Source organism: Lipophrys pholis, assembly GCF_963383615.2.
Source record: "Lipophrys pholis genome assembly, chromosome: 12".
In the NCBI taxonomy this organism is placed as follows: Eukaryota; Metazoa; Chordata; class Actinopteri; order Blenniiformes; family Blenniidae; genus Lipophrys; species Lipophrys pholis.
The window spans coordinates 18109117-18125966 of record NC_137641.1 but is presented as its reverse complement, the minus strand read 5'-3'; the positions used below and the strand labels follow the sequence as shown (position 1 = coordinate 18125966).

Sequence of the window (16850 nt, the reverse complement as noted above, 5' to 3'; positions counted from 1 at the left end):
AGCGCTGAGAAAAAGGGGAGACCCTGCAGATGAGGGCCTTCCTTCACGGACGTGGCACAGATGTGAGGGTGTTTTTTGTGAAATGAGTCGGGGAGGGGCGGCGATAGGCTAATTTGTGTGGCATAAAGACGGGGCCCTTTTCATATGCAGAGCGCCACTTTGATGCGCGGCCGATGAAAGCTGGAGGGAGCGCAGAGGAGAGGAGAAGAGAGGGTGATGGAGGGGTCCTTTGTCCCCTGACAAGAAGGCATCTGCTCCATGCTGCCCTCCTCTCCTCCTCTCTGTGGCTGTACCAAGGCGCCACAATGGGACGGCCGGGAGGAGAAAGTGTCATCAGAGCACCTTAGAAAACAGGACGTGAAAAAATAAAGAGAAGCCGCTGCTTGGGTCGGCCTGGCTGGCGTACGGGGATGCATATCAATACTGAAATTTATTCAAGGCCTGCAAACAGCAGTGTGCGCGCACACACATATACACACACACACACACACACACGAAGGCTGAGCTGTCTGAACATGCAAACACGCTATAGAGACATTGACATAGTTTCACAGCTGACAAAACACATCTTAACTTGGGCCGACGTTTCCCTTTGAGAAGCAACACACACAAACTTTCCTCTTTCACGGGAATCAAGATCAATGGCTGCCGGGGTGAAAGGTGTGCATGAGTTTGAATGGTGAGAGATCAGATGGAGACTCTGCACTGAGTTGAATGCTGCTGCTTTCTGTACATGTCTCTGTGTTGTTGACTGGACTATGAGGCGTGCGTGTGTGTGTGCGTGTATTTGCGTGTGCACGTATGCATGTGTGTGTCCTCGCGGTGCTGATCACAGGCAACAGGCTCACCAGAGCTCCCTCACCAAGCACAGGCTGATTTCATGGTCACACAAAAGCTTGATCTCAGCAGAGAGGCTGTTTTGGCAAGAAAACTCAAACCATGTCTTTTCCTGTAATCCAGTGAATTAAAAACACAAACTCATCTTGCAACTTACTTATTTCGGTTTGACATACATATATGACGCTGTGGCATAGAAAGGTGCAATGAATATGCAACTGATGATACTCTTTGTTCCTGGCATACCAGTCATACTCAAGCTTTCCTCGAAATGATCAGTATTTTTAGTGTTATATCTGGTTATTAATTGAAATGAAATGTTAAACTTAGATTACATTTCCTGTGTTGGGCCAAGATGTTGATTTGATAATCGTCAGTTCTACAACAGGCTTGTTTGAGGGAGCTGGAGTGAAGCGAGAGGTGGAGAACAGGCTCGGAGTTGTTTTGTTTGACAGTAAGCATTTGTTTACCTTAATAAGGAGTAAACAGTTTATAATTCAATTCCTTGTCATTTCTGGCCCATTCTAGAGTAACACAACAACATAGATACACCAGACAGATCATACAGCATAACCCTTTATGGAAAGCAGCTCAGATCAGTAGAAGGCTGATGCATGAAACACGAGCTACAGCCAATAGATAGACAATTTCAGTTTTTAAAACTTTGGGATGGAAGTGTGTATAAGGACATGGCGGTATCACAGAAGTAATTGATGGCACGGGTGCCTGAGCCAACAAGTTTATCCTTCATGTCACATTTCAACAAGACAAGAAAAAAACAAAACATGACGGTATTAAATGTTTTCATGACATGCTGATATATGATTCAAATATTATTAATAGAAATTGATCTATCACAGAGCCTTAATTTTATTTTCCTTAATTGAGTCCCACTACAACTATGAATACAAATAGGTAAAGACAAATGACATTTTAATTCACAATATATATAAAAGTAGAATGAAAACAAGAACTAGAACCAAGAGCATGATGATGCACATGATTTTTTATTTTTTTTATAATCTTTATAATTACTTTAAAATCCATCAGAGTGGGATGGAGGGATGCTCCGCTTTGATGGAGCCAAGTAAGAAAAAGCTTTTTGCCAAACTTTGAACATGCAGAAGGACGTTGAAGACGAGAAAGATCCGACTGTACTGTCTGTGTGACATGAAAGAGGAGAGGAATAATGGAACGAGTCCAAGCATGGGTTAGGAGATGAAGGTGTATCAATGTGAACGTCTACAAATGGGTAATTATGTCACATTAAACAGAGAGTTCTACAGAGTACAATGCTGATGGAGGGTTATGCACCATAATGGTCTGGAATAAACAGCATCCAGCAAAAGTAAGTAACATGCAGAGGCATAGAAACATCACCTTTGTCCATCAGAGGTACAAAGGAGGAAATGAGGCATTTCTTTATTTTGATTGAAAGACAATATTCATTATAAGTTTCTATACTAGAATAAAACATAAAAGAATTCTTCATTGTCACTCCGTTAAAACAACAGTTAGTTATTACATTTAAAAACCAAGACTACAAAAAAAACTAAGTATTTGCAAAGACAGTACAGTGGCTGTGCTGATTGTCGTTCAGTTTGGTGCATAATTATTGTACGGTGTGTGTGTGTGTGTGTGTGTGTGTGTGTGTGTGTGTCAGTTTTGGGTTGGGGGGCTTAAATGAGGGGTTTAAAATATATTAAAAAATAACACTGGTGGGTAAACGGACATGTCTGTGGACAGACAACAATGTTGCATTGCCACTGCAGCTGACTCAACTATAAAACTCCCAGGTTCCAGAAGGACATGGACTGGGAGTCACGCCACTGTGGAGGCCGCCATTGTTGTTTGTGCAATGCAACAGACATTTTCCATTTTCACATAAAAATGTTGTGGTGGGGCCAGACCAATATGTGATGACAGGTGTTTCTACCACAGCCTCACAGCTTTATAATCTGCTCCCCTTTACACAGGTTGCCACACCCAGTGTTTGCAACTTGCACTGTAGACTTGATTAGCTTTTATACTGAAAGCCTTTCCTACGGCAGTCATTATTCAGGCCCAGGTCCTCCATAATAAAATTCAAGATTTAACCTGATGTCCCACCAGACGGGAATAATTTAACTAATTAAAATGATAAAACAAGTTTTGGTACAATCCATAACTGAGAGTTGTCACGACTCACCGGATATTTGAAATTAAAAGCATCTAAGCCGTTATCCTTTCTAGCAGTCATACACATTTTAGATTGGCCCATTACGAGTTTGTCATGTTATAATGTTGCCTTTACTTTGAATGTGAATCAAATGCCTGAGTTCATTTTTGCAATCAATCTCAGAGTGAAAACAAATGGATTAATAAATGGTTGTTGTCAACTTCATTAGGTGATCTTTGCCCTGAACCAGACGTTATTGCAGCAGGAGTCTCTGAGGGCTGGAAGCCTGCAGGTCCCTTACACCACAGAAGACCTCATCAGACACTACAACTGTGGAGATCTCAACTCCATCATCTTCAATCATGACACCTCGCAGGTCAAACACTCTTTTCTGGTCCCGTCCTGTCTGTCCCATCACATCTTGTCTTCTTTGATACGGTTTTGTGTTATCTCATCTCAACTTCGAAGCTACGCAACTACGTTTCTCTCTACTTAATAAGCTAAGAGTCATTTTGACCCCTTGACCCCATGTTTGTCACTCTGACACGACCCTTGACCCCTTACCCTCACCCCTAACCCCCTAACCCCCTCGTCCCCATCACCGTCACCCTCTTCTGCTAATGTCTCTGCCAATTGCATCAGGGAAAATTAAAATGATAATGGAATTGACAGATTTATGTTCAGAGCTTCTACATTTTAACTGCTTGATTCAACGTCTTGCAAATGACTTAATGGGAAATATGCTTTTCCTTCACCATCTCATTCATTACAGGTCCCCAACTTCAATAATGTGACACTGCCACCCAGCGAGCAGGTGACCGCCCAGGAAATAGACAGCTACTTCAGACAGGAGCTCATCTACAAGAGAAATGAGAGAATGGGCAAGAGGGTCAAAGCACTGCTGGAGGAACATCCTGACAAGAGCTTCTTCTTCGCCTTCGGAGCAGGTTAGCTGTTCAGTCTTTAACTCTTGGCGCCCAATGACAGACACACGCATGTAGAAGCTGATTTACTAACAAGAAAGGCACAGCACAAAAAAAAGCAGAAACACCTTATTTAATGTGGAAATTTTTTTTTGGGGGGGGGTGTTCCAGATTGTGCAAAAATACTAGCAGGAGTTTGTGCATATAGATTAATTTACACAACTGGATTTACAGCATCTAAAAATATTTGTGTTGTTTATGATCTCATCTGTTTTCAATAAAACGATCTGCATTCAGTCTTTAGGAGAGATGCTGCTGTTAGTGTGGCGAGACTCATTTCCTCACCACAACTTTTATTTGCGGACTTGATTATAAGATTTTTTTTCTATGCTCAACACCTTCTCAGGTCTTCGGCAAGTTTTCTGAATCTCTTCAGTTGCTCTTCTTTTTTCCTTCGGCGACGACTTTGTGACATATTGTGTTCCATATTTCAGTTTTATCAAATGCAGATTTTTAAATTTTTCTTGCTGTGACACGAAAATGTTTATGTCCTTCCACTAGCTATATCCTATCACATTTCCTCTTGAGCGGGTGTTGACTTTGTGCTCCAACCAATCACTCCCTGAAGGACTCAAGCAAACAAACACATAAACAATACAGTTTTCATGTATTCAGGTTTAAATGCAGACAAAACTCCAATTTGAATACTCCTGTTTGCACGTAGATCTCACTTGTGGTGTTAGTCTTATATGATCACTCCGCCACGAATCACACAAACTCTTTGCGTGAGCATTTAATCTTAAACCGCCATTCAGGATCTACTTGGTATGTATGTTAAATATGTAAAATATATGGCATATAATCACATACATCTAATGGATTCATAGAAAACATGTCAACATTTTTTGTAAAGCTTTTACTCTTTTTTTCTGTTTGATTTGTTGTTTTGATTGTCCGATACTTGTTTTGATTTTTAGTAAATCCGGCTCTCCGATGGTTAATCGCTGCGAACACAGTGTTTACTCCTTTACAAAAGCCAGTGGCTTCACAACCTGCTATTAACCGGTCAAAACTAAACTGACTCTTAGTCTCATTGCTACTTCCTGGAACTAGTTTCCAGTATCTTTAGATGAAATGTCAGGCTCTTTATCAGCAGCTTTGAGGCTTTTCTGGTCTGGTTATACGTGAACTCATCAAAGAAGTCAGTAAGATCACTTTTATCCGTATGACAAATTGACTTAAGTTCCCGTCTTTGTTAGCGAAGCACTTCTGGGGGAGACGGAAGACGTCTTAGTCTGAGCAGCTTAACAAACTGACTCACGGGGTGAAAAAACAAAGACAACTTAACAGACGGACTGAAATCCCGACTGATCACTGCTCATTAACATAGTTTTTCTCTGTTCTGGAAGTCCATGCAAAAGCTTTCCAATATAAAGAAATAGCTCTACCTAAAAGTCCCTGCATTTACACTTCCCCTTTCTTTCACTGGATGGGATAAATCTGATTTTGAGTCTGTTTGGATTTTACATATTTCTCAGGACACTTCCTTTACAGCTGCTCGTTGTAAGAAACATCTTTCACTGTTTGCTTAATTTATCTCAATCAATCAAATGCTGCTCGTGTAATGCTCTTTGTGCAGGTTAGTACAGCCCTTGGGGCTTCACAGATCTCATAACAGACAAGAACAAGGACAACTAAAGATAAGACAATATCGAAGGAAATTGAAAGTTGAAAACACAATGATAATGATTGATAAAGTAACATAAAAAGAAGTCTTTGCTGAATGTACTTGCAGTAAAAGGCAAAAATGAAAAACATAATTTACAACTAAATGATCTACTAAAACCAATAACAGTGCTTAAAGCAATAAAGGAAGATCTAAGAATAAATGAGCCTACTGAGGAATTCTGTTTAAACGCCAGCCTGTATATGTACTTTGCACTATTTTTGGAGATCTTAACATTTGTACTGAATCCGGTCAGAATAATGAGCCCTCCTCAGTGGTTTAACTGGATGAACAATGATCTTCACGCAGTTTTGGCAACAGATCAATGACCTGTTGAAGATGCCCTATGGAAACATGGTTTATGAAAGCAGCCCTGACCAGAAACAGACTCGTGGCCTGTTTGAGTCATCCAGACATGTTCAAGTAATCCTTTGAATACTTCTGTTAACTGGAGAGAGAGCTCAGAATGTATGTCTTGACTGATAAGAGACTTGAGTTAAAACAGGGAAAACAAGAGAAGATTTCTCCAACTCGGTGTATGTGCTTATTCTGTGATTTGCCTTTGAGCTTCTTGGATGGATGAATGATGAATTTGTACCTATTGCAGACCTGTTGGTTTCACTTCATTTGAAAATCAACGTTTCGGTCCCACCTGATAAAGTACACAAAATTGTCTCTTCGACTGCATATTCCAAAGGATTCTTCAAGCGTACACATATGAAATCATGCTGCAGATACACACAAAAAAAACCAAGCCAAAATCAATGTCTAAATCTAAGTTTGAACATTACCAATTTCTAGTTACTGTCAACTGATGTCTTGCAAAATTGCCGTCTATTTGTTCTGTTTGTTTGTAAGATGTACTAATAAAGGGTGCAGGCCCCCTGTCCAATCTCTGATTCACTACTGAAGTGACAGACATACCAACTCTCAAAATAGTCTTTTTCACCAATGTTTGACTCACTGCAGGGTGAGTAATAAAAGATCCATTCTGCATGGAATATTCTGGCACTTATCATTTATAATAACATATAATTTATCTCAGATTTCATAATTTTATTATAAAATGACCTTGTCAGAAACATCAAGGGGCTTCACTCAGTGGTCATTCCAAAGGAGAAAAAGCAGTAATAGAAAAGAGGGAGACCTTCACAGTCTTTTGGTCTTTGAGCTGGCAGGAAACAGCTGAGGAAAAACAGACGCATGTGCACGCGCACACGTGCACGCGCGCACACACACTTAAACCCTAACAAGGAGTACATTTCACAGCGCGTCCCTACGGAGGTGCCTTTACAAGGGCTTGGTCTCTAAAGGTGTGTGTGTGTGTGTGTGTGTGTGTGTGTGTGTGTGTGTGTGTGTGTGTGTGTGTGTGTGTGTGTGTGTGTGTGTGTGTGTGTGTGTGTGTGTGTGTGTGTGTGTGTGTGTGTGTGTGTGTGTGTGTGTGTGTGTGTGTGTGTGTGTGTGTGTGAGCTCCTGAGTGAAAGTGATCCATCCAATCAGCCAAGAAGCACTAGTCTTTGACATACAGAGAGCAGGTTAGGTCAACGTGTACAGGGAATGAGATGGATCACATTAGGTAACACACACACACACACATTTTTCTCAGCCAGAACCCATACGCAAAACCGACCGCGGTAAAATGTGTCCTTAATTATCCCTGGAGGGGGTCAGGGGTCTCTCTCTCTCTCTCGCTCACATGCACACGCACGCGCGCACACACACACACACACACACACACACACACACACACACACACACACACACACACAATGGAGCCCATTATACTAACATACTCCACTCCCCGACCATCAGCTGTGAGCCTGCTGTTATCAGTGACCATCTCATGTCCCTCTAAAACAGTACAAAAGGACGTCTGATCACATTAAAGGTTCGATTATGGTCTATTTAGCATTCTGTGTTTCTGTGTTGACATGCCTCCAATATAATAATTGACCCAGCTATCTGTGTGACTTTTAACAAAAACCACAATCTGGTAAAGAAGTGGATTCTTATCCCCTCAAATTGCAATGCTGCAAGTTTTAGACAATCTATGAAAATCATCCAGTTGTGTCTTCAAACTAAATTGGATTCAGCCGAATTACACTTTGAAAGAGCAATGACATATTTGGCATATTTCTCTGCCCAAGTAATGATCCCATTAGCCTGCTGGGGTTGGCTTGCAGATTCTTATGTGGAAAATTGTTGAGGGTTTTCATTTTTGACTTCAGTGAGCTTTATTGCCACAACAAGTTAACAAAACAGTTTATACATGATAATTTACTTCCTGTCAAATTGCCTGGTTGATACTGACGGAGCTTTGCCAAAGGAAACTATAGTTATATCAAAAGTTAAGCATGATGTTTGGGTATTTGGGTGTTTATGGAAGCCATGTTTATGACTTTGTCTGGATTGATGATCGTCAATAATTCTGAATCATGTACCACAAAGATATAAACATGAAGACAATCTTACATATAAATGTTTATTGTAAACAAATTAAAGCTCATTAACCAACGACCGAGCAACCTTGAGACAGATAGGTTATAAAATACCCCGAACAAGGTTGGAACAATAATGAACTTTAAGATTCACAAAAAGTGAAGAAAACCAAATAAATGTGCTGTCATCAGTGTCAATGGGGAAAAAATATTGAGTCAAATATTTGAGGGTTTTAAGGTTGTTTATGCAGAAAGCATTAACAGTAAAATACTATCATGCAGCCAAACCAGAGCAAACGTTTTCTAACCATAAACGCACACACACACACACACACACACACACACACACACACACACACACACACTACATCTTAGTAAGGAGAGTTTTACCTTAACCACGACCAATAGTTGAGGTCAATTTAAACTTTGAGGACTGAACAATGGCCAAACTGGATGAAAACTAATTGATATAACGAGATGGAGCTGGTTTATGGGTATGGATGTGGATTAAAAATGTTCTTTGCAAACCTAAATCAAGTGGCTGCTCATTTGGCTCTTAATCTGAAACTATAAAATGTGAGTTTTGTCATAACCAAACAAAAGTATTACCAGAAAATCATGGGAGAAAAACAGGGCGAATGAAAAATATGAGCATGAAGTGAAAAAGACCTTTATTTGGTCTACTTGTTCTTAGCAGTAAACTTATTTTATTTGAGAAACAGTACTGTCTATGGTCAGGGTTTTGCAAAAAACCTATCATATCAGCTGTAAATTGGTCTTGTTGAAGCCGGTTTGGAAAAACAACTCAAAAGACAAAATGCTGTTAAATACATCAAAGTAAACCAGAGTTTTAGGACTTATCTTCAAAAGGATGCATCTGTCGAATTTCTGCACAACAGGTTAAAGGACAAATTCTTATTTAATACTCTTTGTTCCAAGACATTAAAAATCTCCTGTGTCAGGATAGAAGTGGCTTGGTCTTTAGTTTTTGCATACAATTACATCTGACTCCAGTATTTAACTAGTCAATGAAAAACGGCAAATACTTGTATCATGAGAGTAAGGCTGTAACACACACACACACAAACTGATTTGTATTGCGGTTTGGACTCCTGACTTGTGTTGTTTCCCGTAAGACCAAGAACACTAAAATAAGTCAAAAGTTGTCTGTTCTTTTTTCGTGACACTTATTTTTTCATATCTGAACTTTGGATGGGTTGTTTGGAAATAATGGCTGGTATGTTGCTTGAATTTGGCCCGGTGGTCAAGTGGTCAGAATGCCGGGCTGAGGACCAACAGGTGGAAGGTTTTTAATGTTCAGACCGCACTCAGACGCCTCTCCAGGAAGACGCATTGCCAGATTTGCTCCTTGGCATTTTGTCTTGTGTGCATTGTATTTTTTTTAATGACATTGCAGAATAGAAAATACAAACCAGAAGTTGTGGCATTCGGCCGGCAGTTGATGCAACTTTGATCACTTGCACACTCGCAGACTTATGCAGGCTTTAGAAAATTATTACTTGTAAAAGTAACCGTGAGAATAGAACTGTATTTACTACTGTAAGGTTTGAACAATTAATCTGTGGTTGACGGTGATGCCTAACAGAAGCATTGTCCGGCACATCACTGCTTCAAAGCTACTTCACGCTTCAACGTGTTCGTTTTCTGTTTGAGTCTATGGTCAGTATGTCCACTACATTTATTTTTTTTACCCCAGGTTTATCATTTATCCTGTAAATTGAACAAAAATAGATCATGGTTAAAAAAAAAACCAATGACAATGTTCTAATCTTTACTGACATCCACATCCAGAATTCTGTCAGTAAAAATGTTCAGTCTGTAGTTTTGGAATTTGGGAAACTTTCCATGATCTGCTTTTGGAGCAACATAACTCCAAAGCTGGCTCACTGGCTCAACTTGTGCTTTTGACAGATATAATTTGCCAGTTCTTACACTCTGTCAGGAAACATTTGGCCTGCCCTGGTTGTGGAGGAGTAACTTGGATGCATGTTGATCTACATGCAAACTTCTTGTACCTATCATAGAGGTAATATGAGGTTTTTAACCTTTTTTTTTTTCCTGTTTGTTAAACCACTGCTCTGCTAAGTATCAGGGTATTGTTACGCCTCACTTTACTTTACTGTTCTGTAAGTAAATACCTCCTGAAACGTGTCTGCAACCCCCCCCATCTGTTTGTCTGAAACTCCCCACCCATCACTCACCATAAATGATGATGCTGAAAAAGCACCATGTGTTCAGGAGACATATGGAAGCGGTTATTTCTCTGCTCCATAGGTACAGTAACCTAATCCATGTATACAATCTGAACCCTTGTTCCTTCTATAATCTCTGCCATACCCTGGCACTCTTGACTTTAATAAAACGATGTGTTTACATATTGCTAAAGGCCGAGAGCTCCTTTTCTGACGGCTCTTAAATATTTTCTTTTCTTTTCTTTTTTTTTTTCCAGGCTGAACTTGAACACATCCATGTTTCAGCCTGAGCCTGAAGCCTCTTAGCACACCATGATTCACTTCAAACTCGGCTCCAAGACCACAAATTTAAATATTTGCGGCAGTGTAATTGCCAGTGTGGTTGACAGGCTCTAACGGTTACTGTACTTTGAAATGTTTGACTCTTTTCACAGACAATTAAGGTTTGCCCTTGGATCTTTTCGCTATTTAGCTTGGTAGGGATTCGCTAAAGTGAATACCGGTTGTTTAGTGAGCTGTTTAGCGTGGTGGATGGGCTGTAATAAATGGATGTCTTGGCCTGCGAGCTGTGGCTCATGACAGAGGTCGACGTGAACTCATAACTCAGGCGAAGCACCTTGACGTGTCAGTGTGTGGGTAGATCCTGGAGCAGAAAAACACTCACTTAATGCATCAAAATGAAAGTTCCAAAATCAAGGCATGTGCAGGCATTACCACCTTTGCAATGGTAAAAAAAAAAAAAAAAAAAGACTTCAGAAAAAAACGTTTTTCTTCGGTTTTCGGTGTTTTTATCTGAACATATAGGAAAAATAGGAATACACTACATTATACAGTGCATCTCTGCAGGTGAAGAGTGTGCCATTAGATATTTCAGGCATGGGCATTAGGTCAATGAGAAAATATGAATCAAATCAAACAAGGTTAACTTGATTCAACTTCTGTCCTATCTAACAACTATTTACAAATTTCACTGTGCCGACTGACAAAGCTCGCAATTATTACTTATCACAGTAAAAAATAGAAAGATATCTGCATAATGTAGAACTTTTACATCAGTATGTCTGTATTTATTAAAGTTGAAAGTAAAGCATTATACCCCCCAACAAAATCGGGTTTACAAAAAGATATAAATCAATACTGAGCATATTCAAATTCAATTTAAAGATCATCCCACAGCAGTTCAGGCATTTTATGTTTTAGAATATAATTTCCTTGTTCTGAGCCATATGGTTCAAAATGGTTCAAAAAGTTTGTTTTTGTTGCACTGCCTTTGATAAAATCAATAACAACTCTAGGCCGTACAGAACGACATGAACACTAATTAAGTAATGTATTGAGTAGAATACCCAGGACTTATTTTTAAGTTTTTTTAACAAGAAAAACGTGTGTCGCTTTAGGGAAGGAAAAAAAATGCCCTTACTGCGTAACATCAGCTAAATTAAAAGAGTGTCCCAGATATATCCATGAAGGTAGCGACACAATGAAAGTGAAAACATGTTGGAAAGTTACATTCTGGGAAAGTTTTGTTTAATTCTTAATAATTCTGAAGGAAACTGTTGAACATACTTTTTCGAAAATGGTGTTTTCAGCTTAAAGCGTATCAGTATTGCACACTGTTTAACATTCATATCACTCAACATCTATTTTCATTTTAATGAATGTTATCTTGCGTTGATGGTAAAATTACCTGCAAGTGACAAAGCAAACTTACCAAGTTCATCTTCTGTAGCTAAAAATGTAGACCATTTCTACAAACGGACTTTTATTATGGATTCAATGAATGGATCAATGTTCAGAAGATTTAATACACGTATTTTGAAAATGATCTTAATTGAAGAACAAAATATGCAGAGCAGACACATGCTGGTCCTGCTCTGCCTGCCATCAAGTAGTAATTCTTGGTTCCTCATTTATAATTGTTATTGGGATAAGAAATAAAAATATCATTTTTACCGTCCTGATCACACTGCAACCATTCTAAATTAGAATTTAGGGGTATTTTAGTATTTTAGTGTGTCTCTATTACACTTAACTAAAATCTGTTATTGAAATGTGCGTTTTAAACAAAACGATTTTACGTTTTTAAATCACGATTTATTTTGAATTAAATTAAGAAATCATTCCGTTCACTCCCATATTTTTCCTCTTTCTGCCTCTCTGGCGACCCCCAGGTTACGTCTGAATCACCCTTAGAAAACCACCGATCTCCAATATTTCTGCGGGTGCAAACGAGAGGACTTGGCTCCGATATCCCCCCCTTTGTGTAAACATCACAGAGTTGTAATGAGGAGCTGGAACAAACTGAAGCAGAATATACAGTATTGTCACACGGGGTAATGTTAACCACATTTAGCAAGCAGTTAAGAGAACTCAAGCATTGCATACATTTGTATATACACTAAGCCCTAAATACCCCTAAATACACCCATGTGCTTAAAATGTAAGACGCAGTTATAGCTGATTGGCTGGACCTTCGTATTCATATTCACTCTCAAATCTCCAGGCTCAGCCGTGCGCATACCTGGCCCACATCCCTCCTGTGTGTTTTCACACTGAGCACTACATCACTGCAGCCACCGCTGCCCTCCTTTTTTTTCCTTTTTTTTTTTTCTTTGGCTTCCCCAGATGGTGTGAAAGTCAAAAATGTGGTGCTTTTTCACAGCACCTCACCCTCATAAACAGCCAGTTTACAACTGTTTGGGGTAGTCGCTGACACGAGTACACACATGTCATCCAGCACCATTAAAAATCCAGACCAGACCTACCACACACTGGGCAGGGAAGCGGGCAGACGGGCCAACCGTCTGCCAAACCTGGATTAAGTCCCGGATTTAAGTCTGAATGACACCTTTATGCTACAACTTTTTCTTTTTCTTTTGACAAAGCAGGGTTTATATATATATATATATGTATATATGTATATACATATATATATGATTTTTAATGGTACAGCGTGTAGAATTATCTTTCTCTTTTGGAAAATAAATTTCTCCCGGATTAGACACGTTCTGCAGTTTCTGCCATGTTATTTCCTGTTCTTCTGTTTTTGCTATTAATGCAGCTTCCCAACACAAATTGTAAATAAAACCTAGACTGTTGCTATGATATGAAATACACACAATTGTGGTTTGGTATATTTTTGAGACTGGACTTTAAACAAAACTCATAATTAGCTTATGTTGTGGCAACGGTTTTAACAGAGTGACTTTTAATATGAATATTATTGAAGTGAAGTCTATGAGTGGGAAATATAATCGAATAATGACGATTGTATCTGTTTACAGTGCAGCTCAACAAACACATGTGTCTTCTATCTTTGCTTACATGTTTACAATTAGAAATGCAAGCCAGATAAAAGTAATAAACTTTTCACGAGCGGTATGTCAGAGACATCTGTGATGTATTCTCAGCACATCCCTGTGTCTTCTTAAAGGAGGATAAAAAGAAGATAAACCTGTCAGACACTCTGAATAACTAACTGCCTGTTAAGCTGCTGAGTGAAGCACTCCTAAATATATATATATTTTGTTGCACTCATCTGGTCAAAGGCCTCAGCCTCTGCACTTGAAAGACATACAGTATTTCATACGGCCCACACTTCTCTCTCAGTCATAGCAGTGAATGCTTGTCACAACAGCTCGCCGTGATTTATTGAAAGAGTTGAACTCCTCACCCCTGACCCCATTCAAACCCAGCAGTATTTCCTTATCCACCTGGAACAGGCCCTTTACGCGCTTGCCCGGGGGCTCAATTTTCATTTGGACCAGAAATACCGCGCTCCTATATGAAAGGGGAAAGGGAAAAGAAAATTATATCTTTAGCGAGTGTGCGGCAGCGCATCTATTGATGATTGGGAGTGGGAATTGTAATAGAGGAGCTGTCCCTTTTCATTTTTAGGCTAAAACATAGAGGCGAACAACGCTTCGCCCACGGGGGATGAAGATATGAGGAGACAGAGGAAAACATGACTTGCACGATTTGCGGCTTCTACTCTCTCCCTCGCTCACTGTGAAGTTATTGACTTGATTTTTGTTTTGCTGAAGTTTTGCTGTGATTGTGTACCGACACGCAGGCAGAGCAGGATTCAGGCATGTCACACAGCTCCGGTTTGAGGGTTAAACTGCCATGATATTTATACACCCAGACCTTTTATTTAGCTCTGACAGTTCAGGAACGGTGAGATTTAGAGAGAATGGAGTATGGATATATTTAGAAAAATTGACTTCTGCTCCCAGCTTTAAAAAAAAAAAAAAAAAACATCCCTTGGGCAGAGAAGTGTTTTCTGTTGTGTCGAGGGAATGGTAATCATACACTGTATAAAGCGAGACAACGCGTCTGAAAAAGCCAAATTATCTCAAATTGCCATTTTTGCATTGTTGATGTTGTTTGTGACCAGATTCTGGATTCTGTCAGAACTTTGAGTTCCCACCAATATACACTTCAGAGTAGATCATTCATAAAGACATTTTAAAGGGGAAAAAAACTACTTTTGAAATAAAACTGAGGTGAATATCAAGTACTTCAACCTGAAAATCTACCAGTAAAACCATTTCGACAAATATGTTTGAAATGTACTTCGACCCTGATGTGGATCATGTTTAATTCCATAACAGCACAAAAATTTAAGTCAAATACAAGGTAAACGGTTATCTCCATTTTTAAATACTTTTAAGACATAAAATGTTCTATTTTTTAAGTACTATTACAATTCTTAGCATTTGATATAAATGCCTGTCCAAGAGTACAGTTGTTAAATGTCAAATGTTTTATGCATTTCTTACTTTATATATTAAGAATAAGATGGAGAATTATTCCTACTCTTGCTGTTACTTCAGCTACGATAAAATCTTTTTCCTTGTTTGAGGATTTCATTGGCCACCATAGATTCTCTCACAAAGCCAATAAGGTGGTGTATCTATCACTAACACATTGCAAGAATCAGTTCGTCTTTATCCAAAGGCTTTTGTTACTTGCTATACATTGAACCATAATATAGGTAATTACGTAAAACGAAAGCTTTGTAAAATTCTTTGTGTGAATAATGCATCAACAAAAAAAGTGATCTTCTCGATGTAAACAACGTTTTTCTTGTTGTTGTGTGAGCTTTGTGACTTCTGTTCGTAAACTCGATGGTAATCAGTGAAACGTAATTTGCCTGTTTTATTGTTTTATTCACTACAGATGTGAAAGTTGGTTGCATTTTTGGCTTGATGACAGTGTTTGTTTGGCAACATGGAGGAGACATAGAGGCAAAAAAACACAATTCCGATGGATTGATTTTGGGTAAACAGTTGGGTGACCGAAGGAGAGCTTTAGAGGGTAACTAAACCGGAGAGAAAAGTGTGCTGCTTGGGGTAGAATGACAGCCAAAACCAAAGCCTGTGAGAATTTACAAGATTCTATCCCGTGGATCTGCTTTCAGTTACATCTCAGACCCAAATCAGAGTTGATATGCAGGCCTCATCCGACAACTGCAAGATCTCTCGCAGATTACTCAAACTAAATAGGCACAGAATTGCACTCTGAACCACATGTTTGAGACGGAAGCTCTGTGAGAAAAACTACAGTGTGGAAGGCTTTTTTTTTTTTTTTTAAAAGTGAGAGCGCATCCAGCTCCTTTTGGTATCCATTTTATGAACTGACGCAGTTGAAAAGCTGAGCAGAGACTCACAGCGGGGGCTCATGGAGGTTCACGTTTTGTGTATTTCTTCTTATTTTAAGGAAGTGATTTTGGGGCCCACAGTATGTAAACCTGAGGAATAGACATGGGTGAAAAAGTAGCACACTGCCACAGATTCAGGAGTAAATGTGAGAGAAGAATGACCATGATCAAACCTCCAGTGCACCGTGTTTCACTGTTGAACCAAAGCATAACATCGCCAGTCAGAACTCTTGGCGGGTAGTTCCCATGTCTCTCTCCAGCCCACTGTGGATCGAAGTTTTGGGTTTTAAGTCTTCTTTCTTTGAAATAGTTGTATTTCAAGTCTTTGGTATGTGCATATGGTTTCGAACTGTCAGAGCGATCTAACACATTGGTTTGTCTGGCTTGTGACCCCTCAAAATAAATCAGTGTCTTCGTGCAGACAGATTACATTTTATTTTTGCATGGTGGCAACCAAATATTCACAATATTTTATTTGGGCTGACAAATGTAAAACTATCCAACTGACACTAGCCAAAATAAGAAAACAAGCAAATTCTGCGGAGCGCATATTTTTTCCATTTTTATTCTATTCATCTTTTTGGTTTTCTTTTCTACCTCCAAGATGATCAGCTTCTGGGTTGGTCATTCACCCTCATTTTGAAACACTGATCACACACACACACACACACACACACACACACACTTGGATTAATAATGATATAACCCTGCATTAAATTTTGTAGCATCATCCATCCATCCATCCATCCATCCATCCTTGCTTCCATCCATTCATCCACGATACCAATAATAGATCGAATATTGGGATTGTAGACGGTTGGAGCTGATCCCCACATGAGCAATGTAGAGTCACCTTAAGTTCAATAGATGTATTTGGATTGTGGTAGAAAAGC

The 16850-nt window shown here is 39.3% G+C and overlaps 1 protein-coding gene across 1 annotated transcript in view; it reads left to right on the top strand.

The window, feature by feature from the left end:
- trabd2a (TraB domain containing 2A) overlaps nucleotides 1-16850 on the top strand; it is a 71991-nt gene that overhangs the window by 34718 nt on the left and 20423 nt on the right. Inside the window, exons 3-4 of the mRNA XM_080476793.1 lie at nucleotides 3225-3371; nucleotides 3768-3942. Of these exons, the coding sequence (XP_080332919.1) occupies nucleotides 3225-3371; nucleotides 3768-3942 (322 nt within the window). The remainder of the gene's footprint in view (nucleotides 1-3224; nucleotides 3372-3767; nucleotides 3943-16850) is intronic.